The 16,139-nt window shown below is 43.8% G+C and overlaps 1 protein-coding gene across 1 annotated transcript in view; it reads right to left on the minus strand.

Annotated features, from left to right (window-relative positions):
• Positions 1 to 15,773, minus strand: part of LOC147888437 (long chain acyl-CoA synthetase 6, peroxisomal-like) — a 100,474-nt gene extending 84,701 nt beyond the window's left edge. The window contains exons 1-2 of the mRNA XM_087393041.1: positions 15,487 to 15,773; positions 2,250 to 2,300 (exon numbers count right to left, since the gene is read on the minus strand). Of these exons, the coding sequence (XP_087249167.1) occupies positions 2,250 to 2,300; positions 15,487 to 15,547 (112 nt within the window). The 5' untranslated portion in view covers positions 15,548 to 15,773. The remainder of the gene's footprint in view (positions 1 to 2,249; positions 2,301 to 15,486) is intronic.
• Positions 15,774 to 16,139: the final 366 nt, after the last annotated feature.

Below are 16,139 nucleotides of genomic sequence, written 5' to 3' on the forward strand. Positions count from 1 at the left end.
CTTTCTTGGTTCATAGGTGCCCAGGCAATGCTACATGAGTCATTCTTTGGTTGGGTACTTTGCTGATTTTATTTTGGAGCTTTGAAAAGCTTTGTGAATGCCATCTGGAAACCACTCAAAGAGAGTGTAGCTGGGGTGCAATGTGATTGCATCTGGACAGTCAATGGAATTGCACTCGGAAAAGAGATTGTCTTTGGATTGAGCCTATGGGTTAAGTGCACTTATGTGATGGTGTTTTATGCTTGAAAGCCTTGCGAAAGCTCAGTGAATTGGGGCTGCGTGCTCAGTTGCAGGTAAGGTCTCCCAGATGCAACTTATAATCATTTCACTGTGAAATATAAAGAAATACCGAAAGGGGCGCCACGGTGTTTGGGGCCAATCGGGTGCACTTGTCTATGTTTGTTGAGCAGGGACATTCTAGCCTCCATCCCTTTTTCAGTGGTTTTGTTTGTGAACAAATGGGTAAATGTCAAATGGTGATCATGCAATGGTTAATGGTTGTGATATATGCTTTGTGAGCTGTAAATAAGTGCTGAAGTGATTAAAGGTTTAGTTACACTGCCCTCTGAAGTAATGAGAGGCCGGTTTCATCCTTCTCGGGGATAAAATGGAACGATACTTCTTCAAGAGACTAGGGAAAGAGAGAGTCACTAAAAAGTGTGGCATAGGGTGTGTTGCATCCATATGGTCAACTGTGAAACCATGGTACCACAATATGAAGAACACCAGATGTGGGCCAAGGAAAATCAAGCTCTGCTCGACAAGGGCCTAGGTGATGTCAAGTGAACTCAGCTAGAGGAGAAAAACACCTCTCCCATAGATGGTAACCTGTTGAATGAGGTCACCCTCTAAAGCCAAGCTCGCCATGACAATCTTCACCTGTAGTTTGTCCTCCGTGAAAAGTGTAATCCGAAAGGATGTGAGAGTCGAGGGAGTTGCCATGAGAGCCCCTCTTGCTAGACCAAAAAGGTCATTGCCAAGATTATGTACCAAAAATAAAAGCTGCGTTTGTTAGCAGAAGGAAGGAAGGAAGAGGAACAGAGAGATGGGAAAATAGGGAAAAAGGAGAAAAACAAGGATTCTGCAAAGAGTAGCAACCCCAAAAAGGGCCCAAACAAAGGAGCTTCAATAGGAAATAGATACTCTACTGCAAACCCACAAATTGATAGCCAACTATGCTAGTTAACCAGCAAAGTCAAGAAAAGAGTTCACACAAACGAGGATGCTGCAGGAGCAGGGAGCTGAGTACCTCCAACAGCTGCTCACGACCGCGGTTTGGGGGGGGGGGGGGGGGCAAAAGGTCCCGCGACCAGGAGCAGCAAGTGGGCCTCTACAGCACACAGTGGGGGGAAGGCCCGATACAAGTGGAGGAGATGGGGGAAGTCACGGGGAGGAGAGGGGATCACAAGGCATGGCGGGGGGAGAGATGGCGTCAGGAGGGGAAGCGGGATGGGTGCAAAGAGGTGGGGGACTAGCATCCAAGAGACAGGAAGAGCCCGGATGTTGTTGCATCTCAAGTCTTGACTCAATCTGCTTGTGTCCGCCTTAACCAGAATAGGTCACCTAAACTTGATGGCTCCTGGGTTCCAAAGATTATGATTCTTGGGTTGGGCCTCCGTTAACCAACTTAGAGACTTCATCCCATAGTTACAACTAGTCAGTCCCCAATCCAGGTAGGAAGCACTATTGATCAGAGTCCTCAACTCTTAGCCCCCTATGCCAATGTATAGCCACAATCCATAGCTGTAATTAGCATACAAGCCCCATTCCCATCTAGAACTCCTAGATAAACACTCAAGTTAGGATTACTCATCCCAACCACTTGACTCCACCTTCTAGGGCCTCCCCTGGCCCATAGGTGAGTAAATAGCTAACCAGGTTTAGGTAAATATGTAAAACCTATTGAGCTGCCCACATGTCTTCCCTTCATGCACACATCATCAGCCTATATGCGTGGTTACATTGGTTTTCTAATCCCTAGACCCAAGTTGCAGCCTCAACTCCTAATGAAAAGAAGGAAGGAATTCTAGAAGCAAAAAATGTATGTATATATGTATGCATCTTCATTCTTCTGTAACAAGATACATACATAACCACTTAAAACTATGTTTCTAATGGCTAAAGTGGTATTCAAATAGAATTATTCCCATCAATATGTCGAATGTTGTATTGAAATAGCAAAACTCGCGCAAGAAAGCAACGACAAATTACTTTGGAAGCTAGCAATGTAAGGCAAGGAGAGCACATACTAATATAAAATTCTCCAACTGTAGGCTGAATTCTTAGTCCATTGCTTTCCCCTGCAAAAGTAAAAAAACATTCCAAATTAAAACCTCTCTCTCTCTCTCTCTCTCAATAATTTCACGATTCTCAAGGGTACAATCAAGAAAGGAATACAAACAGTGAAGCTGATTCAATCAAGACAACCAGAACAGAATTATTTTGAAAAACAGAGCTCTCTCAGAATGTAAGTCCAATGAGGTCTATAGCATCAGATTTGGATTTATATTCAGCAGGGTTCTCTCACATACAGCAGTTATAATTGGGGAGACTCAGATTTTGAAATTTGGAAATGGATAATTCACCGGGTAACAAGACACGTGGGGAAAAGCAACAAAAATATAGCGCCATTGGGGCAAATATCCAGAAAGTGGATGACACAAATGCTAAGGCATGCATATCAGCATCTAAGGATATCATCAAGATACAAGATGCCAAGATTGAGTCACTACAGAAAAGTGTCAAGAAACCAAGGGAGATGGGATTATGCACAAAGTAAGAGACTCTATGCAAAAGGATTTCAATAAATAGAAGGAGGAAATGCAAGCAGAGTGGAATACTCAGCTCAAACAAATGCACGATAATATGACTCGAATGATTGAAGAGAAAGCCAGCCAATATGCATACTCAAGTTGCTATACTCAAAGCTGAAAATGAAGTACTAAAAGCATGCATGCAACAAGAGGAGGGTGAATTTCAGCCACCTCTCAATGAGGAGCTGAGCACCATCAAAGAGCAGGTCAACTCCCTCAAGGCATGAGAAGATGAGAAAACACAGAAAGCATTGGAAGAGATGAAACCTGCAAATGAAAATTTCAGGAAGGAAATGGCTGTAATTCAAGCTAATATGCAGGGCAAGCATGCAGAATTTACACAGCAAATAATAGAAGGGAAGGAAAAATTTATGGAATGGAAGGAAGTGGTCAAAAAAGGTGCAGCAGCCCTGGAAAAGGCTTTCATTTCTGATGCATTGGAAGAGGAAAAAAGACGAAGTGATAAAGCCCTTAATGTGCTAGCAAGAGGCTTGGTAGTGGGAGATACCCCGATGGCAGATGTGAACGCGCTCATGACTAAGACGAACATCAATCTAACCTTTGAGGCTGCATGGTGAGTAAGAAGAGATGATGTACCCACGAGGCCGCTCATAATAAAGTTCAGGACTGCCATGGATAGATCCACTTTTATGAGCATGAGAGCCACCTTGAAAGGGACTAAGATATACCTTGATGATGATCTTACATTACTGCAGCAAGAACATCGGAAGGAAGGAATGATGTGTTATGGCAGCAAGAGAGAGGGCAAATGGGCGTCTATAGGGATCGTAAGGTCATAATCCGTGAAAGGAAAGACAAAGGAGAGGATGCAAATGGAGATAATGTATGACAGTGCCCAGACCATGGGGTAAAGGACAGCATGAGTTGAAAATTGCAGTATGGAATTGTAATGGCACCCTACAGTCAGATCCAGGGGGTTTTTCAGAAAGCTACAATGGTAGGGAGATGATATTCTATACTGAAACACATGAGAGTCCTGAAAGAGGATTACCTACAGTCACTGGATATACCTACAAATCAGCCTCTGGGCAAGAGACAAGAAGGACAATGGGATACGAGGCTCTGGAGGGGTAGCAGTCCTAGTCCTATTTAAATCGCATTTGAGGCCACTTATAGCTGTGGTGCGAAAGGAGGAGCCTGCACGACACATGTGGTTATGATTCCAGCCACCTAACACACCACCGCTCTTTATTGCAGTGTGCTATTTCCCTCCAGACACATCATCCTATGCGTGCGAGGTCACTACGAACGGTCACAGCCCTTATGAAACGATCTATAAGGACTTAGTGGAGGTTTACCGACAGGGAGAGGTACTCCTCCTTGATGATTTCAATGCGCATACGGGGAATACACAGGTAGAGCTTCTTTCTTCCACCCTACTAGCCGCACACACCCACCCCTTCCCCGACCCCAGGGTCAAAGCGCGGCTTCTCAATCTCAGCCCTTTTCCTCACAGGGTCAAGACAGGGGGGCCCAGAGTCGGTGCAGGAGTCCTCCCCTTTCCTAAGGACCCCAAGTCCAAAGCCTCGCCTGGGATAGTCTCTTCCACCAGAATTCTAGAGGCCAGGTCCTAGAACTATCTGGATATACCAGATGTGTACCTGCTGGCACTCGAGATATCAGCCCTTTTCCTCACAGGGTCAAGAGGGGCCCAGAGTCGGTGCAGGAGTCCTCCCCTTTCCTGAGGACCCCAGGTCCAAAGCCTCGCCTAGGATAGTCTCTTCCACCAGAATTCTAGAGGCCAGGCCCTAGAACTATCTAGATATACCAGATTTGTACCTGCTGGCACTCGAGATATCAATCCTAATTTTACTCCAAAAAGGGGGCACCATTGCCATAGTTGGAAGCTCGACTCAACCTTTCTAGTGCTTCCATTCCATGCCCACAGGTAAGTGCAATGGACTCCCATTCTGATGTTGAGAGTCAGATCCTCAGGATGATGGACAAAGTGGCTAGGGCAGCAGGGGAAGGAGTTGTGGATCATGCATGGAGACACAGCTACATTCCCGTTAGGCTTTACTAATGTAAGAGGTTTGGGCCTAGTACCAGTGGTGATTTGCATATCCGAATGTGCAGCTCAAATAGATGGTTCACTGGCTATTGAACCAGGTGTGCAAACATCTTGGTTGATGCAGTGGGCCCTAAACATGGGCATTGAACCAGGTGATTCCTTTACTGCGCCGTTGCATGGACACGGACTACTCACCATCCAAGCCTCCCCACAGTTGTCACACAGGCTTCCACTCATAGGAGGCCTTGTTCGCCAACACAACCCCCCCCCCCCCCCCCCCAAAAAAAAAAAAGAGAGTTGGACCTTCTTTCAAGCTCCTAGCCAGAATCCCTCCTGGTAATCTATGGCTTTGGGTGGATGGAGACAATGGCCCAAACCTTCCTTTTTCTAGGGGTGGAGGGGTGGCTGGGGCTGCTGGACAGGCCAACCAGCCCCTAAAATGGGGCCTAACTTGCTAACCTAGCTGAACCAACCAATCAACCGACCCATGTCCAATATTGGCTGACCTGTGCAGACCATATGGCCGACCTCCAAACAGGCTTCCCTGATCGATTGTCACATGCACCCCTACACTATGGAGCATGGTGACACAGTCTACCCCATTTGTCGTATGCCGTGACCCCATTGTGAGCCCTAGTCCAGGGACAAGTCTGGCACGAGCTACGGGGGTCCATTCCCAGTTTCCAAAGTCACAAACCACAGCGGAGCAGTTCGGGTCACCAGGGCAAAGCGTTGCGAGATATCCACCTAGCAACAAGTTCAGTAAGAGGGGAATGTCACATGCACCAAGGTCAAGCCCAGGTGATAGTGACAACTCGCTGCCTAGTCAGCAAATCGCAGCATTTTGGCAAGCATTGCGGGTTCCCAAGGGCAGCACACAGTGTGGATGGAGGACAAGAGGGGCACCCTGCATAGGCAGCCCCAAGGCCTTCTTGAAATGGCCCAAAAAGGGCCAGCAGCCCGCTCGGCCAAAACCGACCAGCCAGTTGGTTGTGCTTGCCCAAGGTTGGCTGGTTCCCAGCCCTATATAAGGGGCCTTCAGCCCCCCTTTTCACTCACTCATCCTTCCTCAGTTCGGGACTCAACTTCCAAACCTCCAGCAGTGCTTCCAGCCAGCATATGAGCAAAATTTGGGTACCCTAGTTCCGCAGCATAGTTCCATCTCCCGTATGTCGTAGTTGGGGGAGTGGTCCCAGCACAGTTTTGTATGCCAATTTGGCAACCATGTATAAATAAAGCAGTGTACTATAGTTAGGTAGATCTCTTGTATCTCTCATGCTTGAGTTATCCTTGTATGTTCATCTATGTTTCTGCTCAGCTAGTCCCCGCATGTTACATTGGTATCAGAGCAGTATAGTTCCTTCTAATCTAAGTTAGGTTGGCGGGAGTCTGGGCAGCAAAGCTTAGTTACGAGGACTCATTTTGCAGAGGAGGGAGCAGGCCTGGGAGATTATCAAATTTTGTATTTTGTTAGGTAAATCTCATGTATCTCTCATGCTTGAGTTCTCCTTGTATGTTCATCTATGTTTCCGCTCAGGCAATCCCCGCATGTTACATGGTATCAAAGCAGTATGGTTCCTTCTGATCTGAGTTCAGTTGGAGGGAGTCCTAGCAGCAAAGCTTAGTTATGGTGACTCAGTTATGGGGACTCAGTTAGCAGAGGAGGGAGCAGGTCTGAGAAATTATCTAATTTTGTATTTTTGTTTGTACCCCGGACTAGTGGTAGTACCATTACTCCATAAGCCTCTCCCTACCAACCTTCATCGCACATCACGTCTTCACCCGTATGCATTTACATCTTGGTTGCGTTTGCCTTTGCCCCCTTGGTAAAGTAGTCGGTCACCACGATGATGTATCGGGCTTGTGTCCCTTTCGCCACCACTGGACTAATAGGTCCTATGAAATCGATGCCCCATTTTTCAAAGGGTTAGTCCATGAGAACTCTTATAAGAGGCATTTAGTCTTGTGGGATATGGAAATTCTTTGGCAGGGGTCGAAGTGCCTGGCATACTCGATATACCTTTGTAAGACTAGAATAAGTCCAATCATACAAATTTAGAATTTTTTGTTGTTCTAAAGATCAAAAATCTACAAAGAAAATAAAAGAGAAAATGAAAGAGAAGAAAAAAGAGGTAAACAAAAACTTTTATGAAAAGCAAAAGGAAGACATACTTAGCAAGCAAAGCAACACTTATGTCGTCATCAGTGCCCAAGCATAAGCAGCTATACTGGGTTTCTAAAGACCCGCGGAGTCTCTTGGGCAAACCCAGTGCTTGCTAAAATACGTCAAATAAACAAAAGAGAATGAAAACAAGAAATAAAGAAGAAACGAAGCAGGTGACTTAAGCAAAAATAAACAAGCAAGTCAAGAAACAAAAACTTCCAAAAAACTAGAATCTCTCTCTCTCTCTCTCTCTCTCTCTCTCTCTTATTTAAAACATAAAAAGTTAAAAGGCACTTTACACTTATGTCTCGTTTCTGCAAAGAGGCAAAAATACATTTCTAACTTAGAAAGCACAAGTATACTCAAACAAACTCTCTTTTGAAACTAAAAGAAAAACGGGCTATTCAGCTCCCCGCTTTTTGTTTTCAGCTTAAGTTCAATCATTCTAAACAAACCTAAGGCCGAAACACCATAGATAAAAGACTTCATATCTAAGAATGTGCGAACTTTTTTCATTATTTTCCTTGGATTATACCTCTTGTGTAATAGTAAAGTGATCAAATTACTACAATGAGTGATAAAAGACTCCTTAGTTGTACAAAGGCGGGAAAATCTATGGAATTGGGAAGAAATGACTCCATATTTTGCCAAATCAGAAATGTTTGAGTCAATGTGAGGCATTTTTATAATGTGTAAACCACTATATTCAGGTTGTTCACGTTTATCGTATATATCAACCTCTAATCCTATGGTAGATTGAGAAAGTCTAAGATCTAAGAAAACACAAGAATCCCCTTTTGAAGTGCAGTTCAGTTCACAAGAGTCACGAGGATAGATTCCTTCTCCAAAAGCTCTAGCGTCTTTGTACATAAAGTCTTGAAAGTTAGGAACATCTGGTACAAATAAATCATCTATAAAACGCCTAACTTGACTAAGCTTATGTAAAATGATAGGGCAGGTATTGATAGAAATAAGACGTTGCATAAACTCAAATTCATAAGTGAAAAGATAAAAGTTTGCTAAAAAGACGGCACAATTAGTGCCCATGGGGATTCCTATAACTTGTTGAAACAAAGAATCACCTATTGTGATGTAAAGATTATCTAAAAGAAAATCTATCCAAGAGCAAACATCTTCTACACTTACTACCTTTGTGTATCTTTTCTTTTTAGAACCTATGTCATGATCTTTATTTTTTAGCCACAAAAAGTCAAAGCATAAGGCTGTTTTCTCAACTTTTAGCACTTTGCATCTATCTTTGTCAAATCTCAGCTTGAAAACTTCAGCTACTAGCTTTTTAATTCTAAACTTCAGGTCTTCCAGCTCAATCTTTGTGTAAAGCGTCGTAAAATCATAGGTTTGAAGGAGAATAGGAGACTCTTTTTCCTGAATGCTTCGAGAGGAATTAAAAAATTTTACAACAGGAATCACTCCTACAGAGTCATTTAAAATCCAGCTTGAGTTCGAGGGGACATCTGCCTCTTTTAATAAGTCCCTCCAAAGTTCATGGACACTAGGCAACATGGCTTTGAAGTAGTAGCTTAGCCATTTAGAGATATTCGTCAAAGTAGTCTCACAAGCAGCTGCAATAAATCTTGGCTTTTTTGGAGTTTTGTGAAACTTCCAAGCAGCACAAAGAAAAGGTATGCTTGGATTGCAAACAAACCCAGAAGACTTGCAAAAACTCTGATGTTTTGAGATCAAATCCTTTTGAGAAACTAAGGCGGGGGCGTAAGTTTTGGCAGACGAGTTCACTTCTCTCAAAAGACATTCTAAGTAAAACTTTTTGCAAATAAAAACAAAGTTATTGGAACATTTGTCCACATAAGAAATGACAAAATTCCTATGGAATTTTCGAAGAAGAGTTTCATCTTCTTTCGAAAGATGGTTACTTTTCTTTGAGCAAATAACCGAAGGGACTTCTTCTAGTTTCAAAGCAACTTTCTTCAAAATCTTCCCTTTCCATTCTGATAAGATATTTTTAACTCCTAAACATTCTTCTAATTGCAAAACAAACTTTGAGATTCCCTTATCGATAGCTTTTAAAAGGCAAGACTCTTTAAAAGAGTACAATCGAAATTTTATGCCTTTCATGAAAAGGTCTCTTAGGTTACTAGAAAGCAAAATTGAGGTATCAGTTGTGACTACATGTCCTAAATCAGCATCAATAAAGCTTTGGAATCTCTTACTTTTACAACAACAAGGTTCTTTAAGGATAGAAGATTTTGAATGCTCTGAAAGCCTTTTACCTATCTCTCCATAGTTGAAAGCCTTTTGTCCTAAAGTTTTTACATACTTCCAAGCTACTACTGGATGCTTCCAAATTCTTCTCACAAAATGAGGGAGAGAATCCATTACTTCAGGAGACTTCAAAATGGAGTTTAAGCCTATCTTGTCAAGTGAGGGAGAAGTAAAAATACAAATCAAGAGTTCCTTATTTAGATAGACTTCTTTGGTTTGAAATGAAGCTTTTACTTTTAAGAAGCGATCCAACGAAGTTTTAAGTTGTATATAATGGAGCTTATTTAGATTCAAATCCTCAAAAGAGAAGTTTTCCAAGGTGTATTGAAGTTTAAAAAGAACTTTGACATTATATTTTCCAAAAACTTTTATTGAAAAAAGACCCAGTGACATTAATCTATCTAGGTAGAGTAGTCTTCTTTTATAGTCTCGAGAAGCAAAAACTCTTGGAACTGAGGAAGTTAAAGGAACTAAAGGAGGAGGAAGTGGAGGAAGAGGAAGTGAGGGAGGCAACTCACGAACTACATGTGAGATTGCAGGAGAGCTAGGACAACCTCGTAACATAACTTTAGGTTTCCATACGATGTTAGGTGTATGACTATGTTGGTAATGATGAATGTTAAAGGGCTTGATATGAGTTCTCCACATCAAAGGGTTCTTTTTAGAGGTTCTTTTATTTTTACGAAGAGTTGATTTTCCTTCTAAATTAAAACCTCTTGGGAAGAAAGTGTGTAAAGTTCTCATCCAAAACAATTCACGAGGACGAGCAGCCTTGTAAAAGTCCTTGGCATTATTAAAATGGCCCTCTATATGCTCAATGGGAAAGCAACGAAAAGATTCAAAACCAGACTTTGCCATTGCTGCATATAAGGGTTTTGAATTCTCAATTAAGGAATTCTTCCTATGAATTTTTCTAGCTTCCCTAACATGTTCTTGAAAACGAATAAAAGCTGTCCTATAGGTTTGTCCTACATAAAGCATATTACTACTATGTATGTTATAGACAACATAAATTACTTGCGTGGCATGAATAGGACTAATAGAAATAGAAGTCTTGAGATGCTTGTTTCTAAGACGTCTTAGTTTATTAAGAATTCTTATGTTATTATTAGTATAATGAGTGCTAACTAATAAAGCCTTAAAGTTAGACCAATTAATGTTACCTTCCCCAAAATCATGAAGATTATTCATGTTTGACCTAGCTAAAAAGTTATACCTTTCTCTATATATGTTTCTTCTAACTTTTTTGTTTTGATTTACAGTGCTAGACCCAACTAAATCACCTACCAAAGAGACAAGACCATCACTAGAATTTCCAATGTTGTTCGGTGAGGTCAAACGATCCAACATTGGGGAACTTGCTTGCACTCTCCCTGCCCATCCCAAGGCAGTTTCTCCCTTGCTATAACCCCTAACTCTAGCAGGAGCGAGACTAGTATTTAGGGGGGGGCTTGCTTGCACAGTCGTTACTCGTCCTAAGGTAACTCCTCCCTTACTACTACAAGGGAATGTCACAGGAGCCAGATGACATCCCAGGAGATTGCCCTGTTGGTTTCCAAAAGGCGAATTCATCATAGCATGTATCGCTAAAGCCAATATACCCCCAAACTGGCGAATACAGTTAGGGTTAGCCAGGGCCCCAAGGCCACTGTAAGAGCTTAATCAACCTAGAAGCACCAAAGAAAGAGAGAGAGAAAAGGAAAGTTACCAATAAATTTAAAAATTCATTAAAAAAGCGATCAAACAGAGAAATAAACCAAGGAGAGCAACTAAAACAAAACGCAAAAGCATACTTTTTAAAGAAATAAAATTATAAATAAAATAAAAGTAAGGGGAAGAGAGACAGAAATTAAAAATTAAAAATAAATAAATAAACAAAAAGAAAAGAATTAAAATAATAATAAGAATAAATGAGAATAAGATTAGCTGTTGGGGCTTCTGCACCCGCATAAGATAAAACGATGTAGTTGAACAGCTGATCACCACTTGGACGAAAATTCAAAGAATTTGCATGTCCGCTAAGGTGATAGAAAAATATACCTTTGTAAGACTAGAATAAGTCCAATCATACAAATTTAGAATTTTTTGTTGTTCTAAAGATCAAAAATCTACAAAGAAAATAAAAGAGAAAATGAAAGAGAAGAAAAAAGAGGTAAACAAAAACTTTTATGAAAAGCAAAAGGAAGACATACTTAGCAAGCAAAGCAACACTTATGTCGTCATCAGTGCCCAAGCATAAGCAGCTATACTGGGTTTCTAAAGACCCGCGGAGTCTCTTGGGCAAACCCAATGCTTGCTAAAATACGTCAAATAAACAAAAGAGAATGAAAACAAGAAATAAAGAAGAAACGAAGCAGGTGACTTAAGCAAAAATAAACAAGCAAGTCAAGAAACAAAAACTTCCAAAAAACTAGAATCTCTCTCTCTCTCTCTCTCTCTCTCTCTCTCTCTCTTATTTAAAACATAAAAAGTTAAAAGGCACTTTACACTTATGTCTCGTTTCTGCAAAGAGGCAAAAATACATTTCTAACTTAGAAAGCACAAGTATACTCAAACAAACTCTCTTTTGAAACTCGACCGTGTTTGCAAAAAAATCTAGGGGATCATTCAATTTCCACGGTAGCTACAACTTACAAGCAGTGCCTCAGGGTCTTCCACCCATGGGGGTAGTGCAGCCATTTCCTCAGCGTGCTCTTAGGGGTCTTCCATCCGTGGGGCCAGCTCAACTCATCCTGCATGCCCAGATGATGAGACTCTTGGGTCTACCACCCATGGGGATCATCCAGTTTCAACAGCTTATTCTCTTGTAGTTACCACCCGAGAGGATCAGTCAGTTCATGCAGGTGGTCATCACGATCACATTCGCTTCGCAAATTCACACAGTCCCTTAGCAGCTATCATCATCCAAAATTTAAGCAGGAAGGAATGTCACATGCACCCCTACAATAGGGAGCATGGTGACACACAGTCTGACCCATTTGTCGTACGTCGTGAAAGGGTTGTGAGCCTTAGTCCAAGGATGAGTCAGGCACGAGCTACGGGGGTCTGTTCCTAGTTCCCAAAGTCACAAGCCACAAGGGAGCAGTTCGGGTCGCCAGGGCAAAGCATTGCAAGGTATCCACCTAGCAACAAGTTCAGAAGAGGGGAATGTCACATGCACCAGGGTCAAGCTGTTAGAAATGACCCAACAGAGAGTACCCACAGCAGAAGCCTGATAGTAATGCCCAGGAGCTCACACAGTGTGATGTGGGGTGTGGAATCACAAACTTCTTAACTTATGTGCATAGAATAGATGTGCACACTCATCAATAGACAATGAACCAGCCAGATAGAGAAACCACCAAAATAATATATTTCCGTCCAAAGCTATGGACACAATACAAAAGAGAGAGATCCAGAGTCCCACCAATGGTGTGGTCCTCTGATCTTACCACAAGGTCCTTCTCCTATCTGCCAGTTATCTCTAGACTCGAACCCGCATGCTCCACCTCGAGCTTCTGTAGACTATATGTCCAGATCCCTTCCACCTTGCTGTCTCTGCACCAGCCTAGGTGGGCAGCACTCTGAGCTAGGTCGGCAGCTCTACAGCCCACTTGAATCCTCCTGGATAGAGGCCCACAGGTGGCTGTTCTGCTGCTCTTTCTGCTCCCTGAATTGCTGCTCCAAGTGATGATTTATGCGGGCTGGAGGCCCTCCTTTTATAGGCCCAGGGACCTGTCATAAAAACCGACCAGTCAGCTTCATACTGGCCGACCAGTCTGCTGCTGGTAAAGCCCTTTAAGGGCTCTAAAACCGGGGCCCTTTGGCCCACACTTCTAGGGCCTTTGGCCCTCCAATCAAGGCAAGGGCCCAGCCCTATATAAGGCATGCCACTGCCCACTAGCAGCCCCATTTGCTGCTCCACCTGGCCTCCATGTGGCCGACCCAATCTGCTGGTCTGCCCCGCCCTTCTGCGCCATCTCCTCTGCCAGACAGCCCGCCATGCAGGCGCCTCCAGCCTGCCTATGCCACCACCTGTGCGTCTCTTTTGCAGGCCCATGGATCCCTGCTTTGACAGCTGCCTACATGGCAGACTGTGTGCTGCCCATGTGGCAGCCCCAATATCCCCTGGTCTACCTCCCCCATGCTCTCCTCATATGGGGGCTTCCAGACGGGGAGGTGACCCTTCCAACACCCGAGTAGCAGTGACAACTAGCTGCCTAGTCAGCAAATCACAGCATATTTGGCAAGCTTTGGGGGTTTCCGAGGGAGGCACACAATGTGGAGGGGCACCCTGCATAGGCAGCCCCAAGGCCTTCCTGAAACGGCCCAAAACAGCTTGGTTTTATAGGCAAGGACCAGCAGCCTGGTTGGCCAAAAACGACCAGCCAGTCGGTTGTGCTGGCCCAAGGTTGGCCGGTTCCCAGCCCTATATAAGGGCCTTCAGTCCCCCTTTTCACTCACTCAGCCTTCCTCAGTTCAGGACTCAGCTCCCAGCCTCCAACAGATGAGCGACATTTGGGTGTCCTAGTTCTGCAGCATAGTTCCATCTCCCACATGTCATAGTTAGGGGAGTGGTCTCAGCACAGTTTCGTATGCCGATTTGGCAACCATGTATAAATAAAGTAGCGTACTATAGTTAGGTAGATCTCTTGTATCTTTCATGCTTGAGTTCTCCTTGTATGTTCAGCTATGTTTCCACTCAGCTAGTCCCCACATGTTACACCTTTACATGGCCTGGACCCCCTGGAAACATCTGACCCAGGTTGGGTCCATTCCATGGCAAATCATGCCCTATTAAAGCCCCAAAGCCTGCCCAATGTTAAGCCTTCCAGCCACCCATGGCTGGGTATCCTTTGCAGCCCATGTGGCAGCCAGATCTGGTCCAAGATCTCCCCGCATGGCAACAATGCATGCTGTCTACAAGGCAGACAAAGTACTAGCCCTTAGTGTGCTTCAGATCTGCTCGCCCCTATGACATACCAAATCCTAACATTTTGCAGGTGCCTCTCACCATTGTCATCATATGCTGAAATGGGAGGGCAGAAATAAAAGGAAATCCTCATTTGCATTGTTAAGAGCTTTGGAAGACTTCAAGGCCCTAAAGGCATGGCAAGCAAATAAAATAGTCCCTATCTTCAAAGGTGGGACAAAAGGATACAAAAAGTTGAGCAGTTTAATGGCAAAAAACACATCAATTGCACCATACAACGGTCTAAAGGTAGGAACAATGCACTATAGGGCTGCTTGACACAATGCCAAGTCCGAAAAGAGGTTAATCTTAGATTAGTTGAGAAGTGAAATTGTCAAAAAAAGCGGTGACATTGGGGTCCTCTCTCCCCAATACTGTATGGCCCATTTGTTGATAAGTTCAATAAGCTCTTGTGAATTCATGGCGGAACGAGGATTCGGATTACAAGCTTTACGCTCCTGCTGCGTATAAATGGACACTGGACTCTGGAGTCCTCTTTGCACAAAACTATTGCCAAAACCAAATTTATGGTTAATTTTACGAACACAGTCATGTTAAGCATAATCTACGAGAATCAGAGGAGCCCTTGTAGAATGAAAAGTTAAGTTGGCATGCACCATGCCTCAGCTTTCTGACACGTTACAAAGGCACGCAATTTGTTTTGCTGCAATTATAAGCATCTCCAAATGCCTCGTTTTTAAATCTACAGTTGTCGCTTCGAGAGCAAAGTAGCATCATGGGTACATGACCTATTTGCTCAAACAGAAGCATAGGTTGGCAAATGTCTAGAAGATCGCGGAGAGTGGCACAACTCCGACGTGTAGATGGCACCAAGGTACCACGGTCCCCAAAGTCCTTATTTGAGCGTGCGAGCACAGCCATCTTTCGTTCCGCCTTCCAACGACGACGCAAAGCGTTTAAATACACTTCTTCGTAGCAGCAACGATTTGCAGACTACCATCCAAAGAGTGGGCGTAAACTAACCCAATGCAAATTATACACAGGGGAAGGGATTCACAAGTTGAACTGGAGCCAATGGGATCATGAGAGAGAGAGAGAGAGAGAGAGAGAGAGAGAGAGAGAGCAGGTGGTCGATTTTGTTTAATTGTTCGAGGAGACCAAATACGACCCAATGAATCTGAGAGCACTCAGATTGATTGGAGTCTCGAAAATCGGCAGGGGAGGCACTGCGCAAAGCAGAGGAAGCAACTGGAGGCAGCACGTATGTGTGCAAGCGAGCTGCAGACTCAATTTTGCAGAGAGAGCGCAAGGCAGAGGAACCAACCTGGAGTGGAGGGAAGCAAGTGCGTGTTGATGGTGTGCAAGCGGCGTCGAGCAGACTCCATGGGGGATCACAACAGGAATCGGTCAATTCAGCAGCAGACAAATGGATCACGTTGACGACAAAACAAGATCGCCCAATTGAGTAAACCGATCAGTTAGCGTCGTAGATGTGCAAATCCGTCAATTGGATACCAAAACAAGATCGCCCATTTGATGGAATTCGTCCAGCTGACCTTGCAGCTTAGAGAAGTTCATCATCAGAGAAGAGAAGTTGATGGAAAGCCTATGTTTTACACTCAGCAATTCTATAATTGAAATTGCCAAATTATAGTAAGGTGGGTAGGTGCCCCTGCCGCCCTTCTTGGATCCCAGCCTTTTTATCCAACCGCCCCCGGTCTTTTTCGTTTTCATTACATCATCGCTTATGTGTAAGGGTCACATCGCTTATGTGTAAGCCTTAAGGGTCACCTCTCCAAGCGGGTTGGCCATGCGTCATCAAAACCTTAGAGCACGTTCGTGCCGCAAGACGTAGCATGTCTACTATGCTCCTCGCATAGAGCAAGCAACAACCACATCGCCTAGCGTTTTTTGCTCATGCTCCATTTTCCATCTTGAACGCGCCCTCGCAAAAAGGTTGATTGGCTCTACATCCTC

Source organism: Dipteris shenzhenensis, chromosome 21 (assembly GCF_047967505.1).
Source record: "Dipteris shenzhenensis isolate YYH24624 ecotype China chromosome 21, Dip_SZ_1.0, whole genome shotgun sequence".
Classification (NCBI taxonomy): Eukaryota; Viridiplantae; Streptophyta; class Polypodiopsida; order Gleicheniales; family Dipteridaceae; genus Dipteris; species Dipteris shenzhenensis.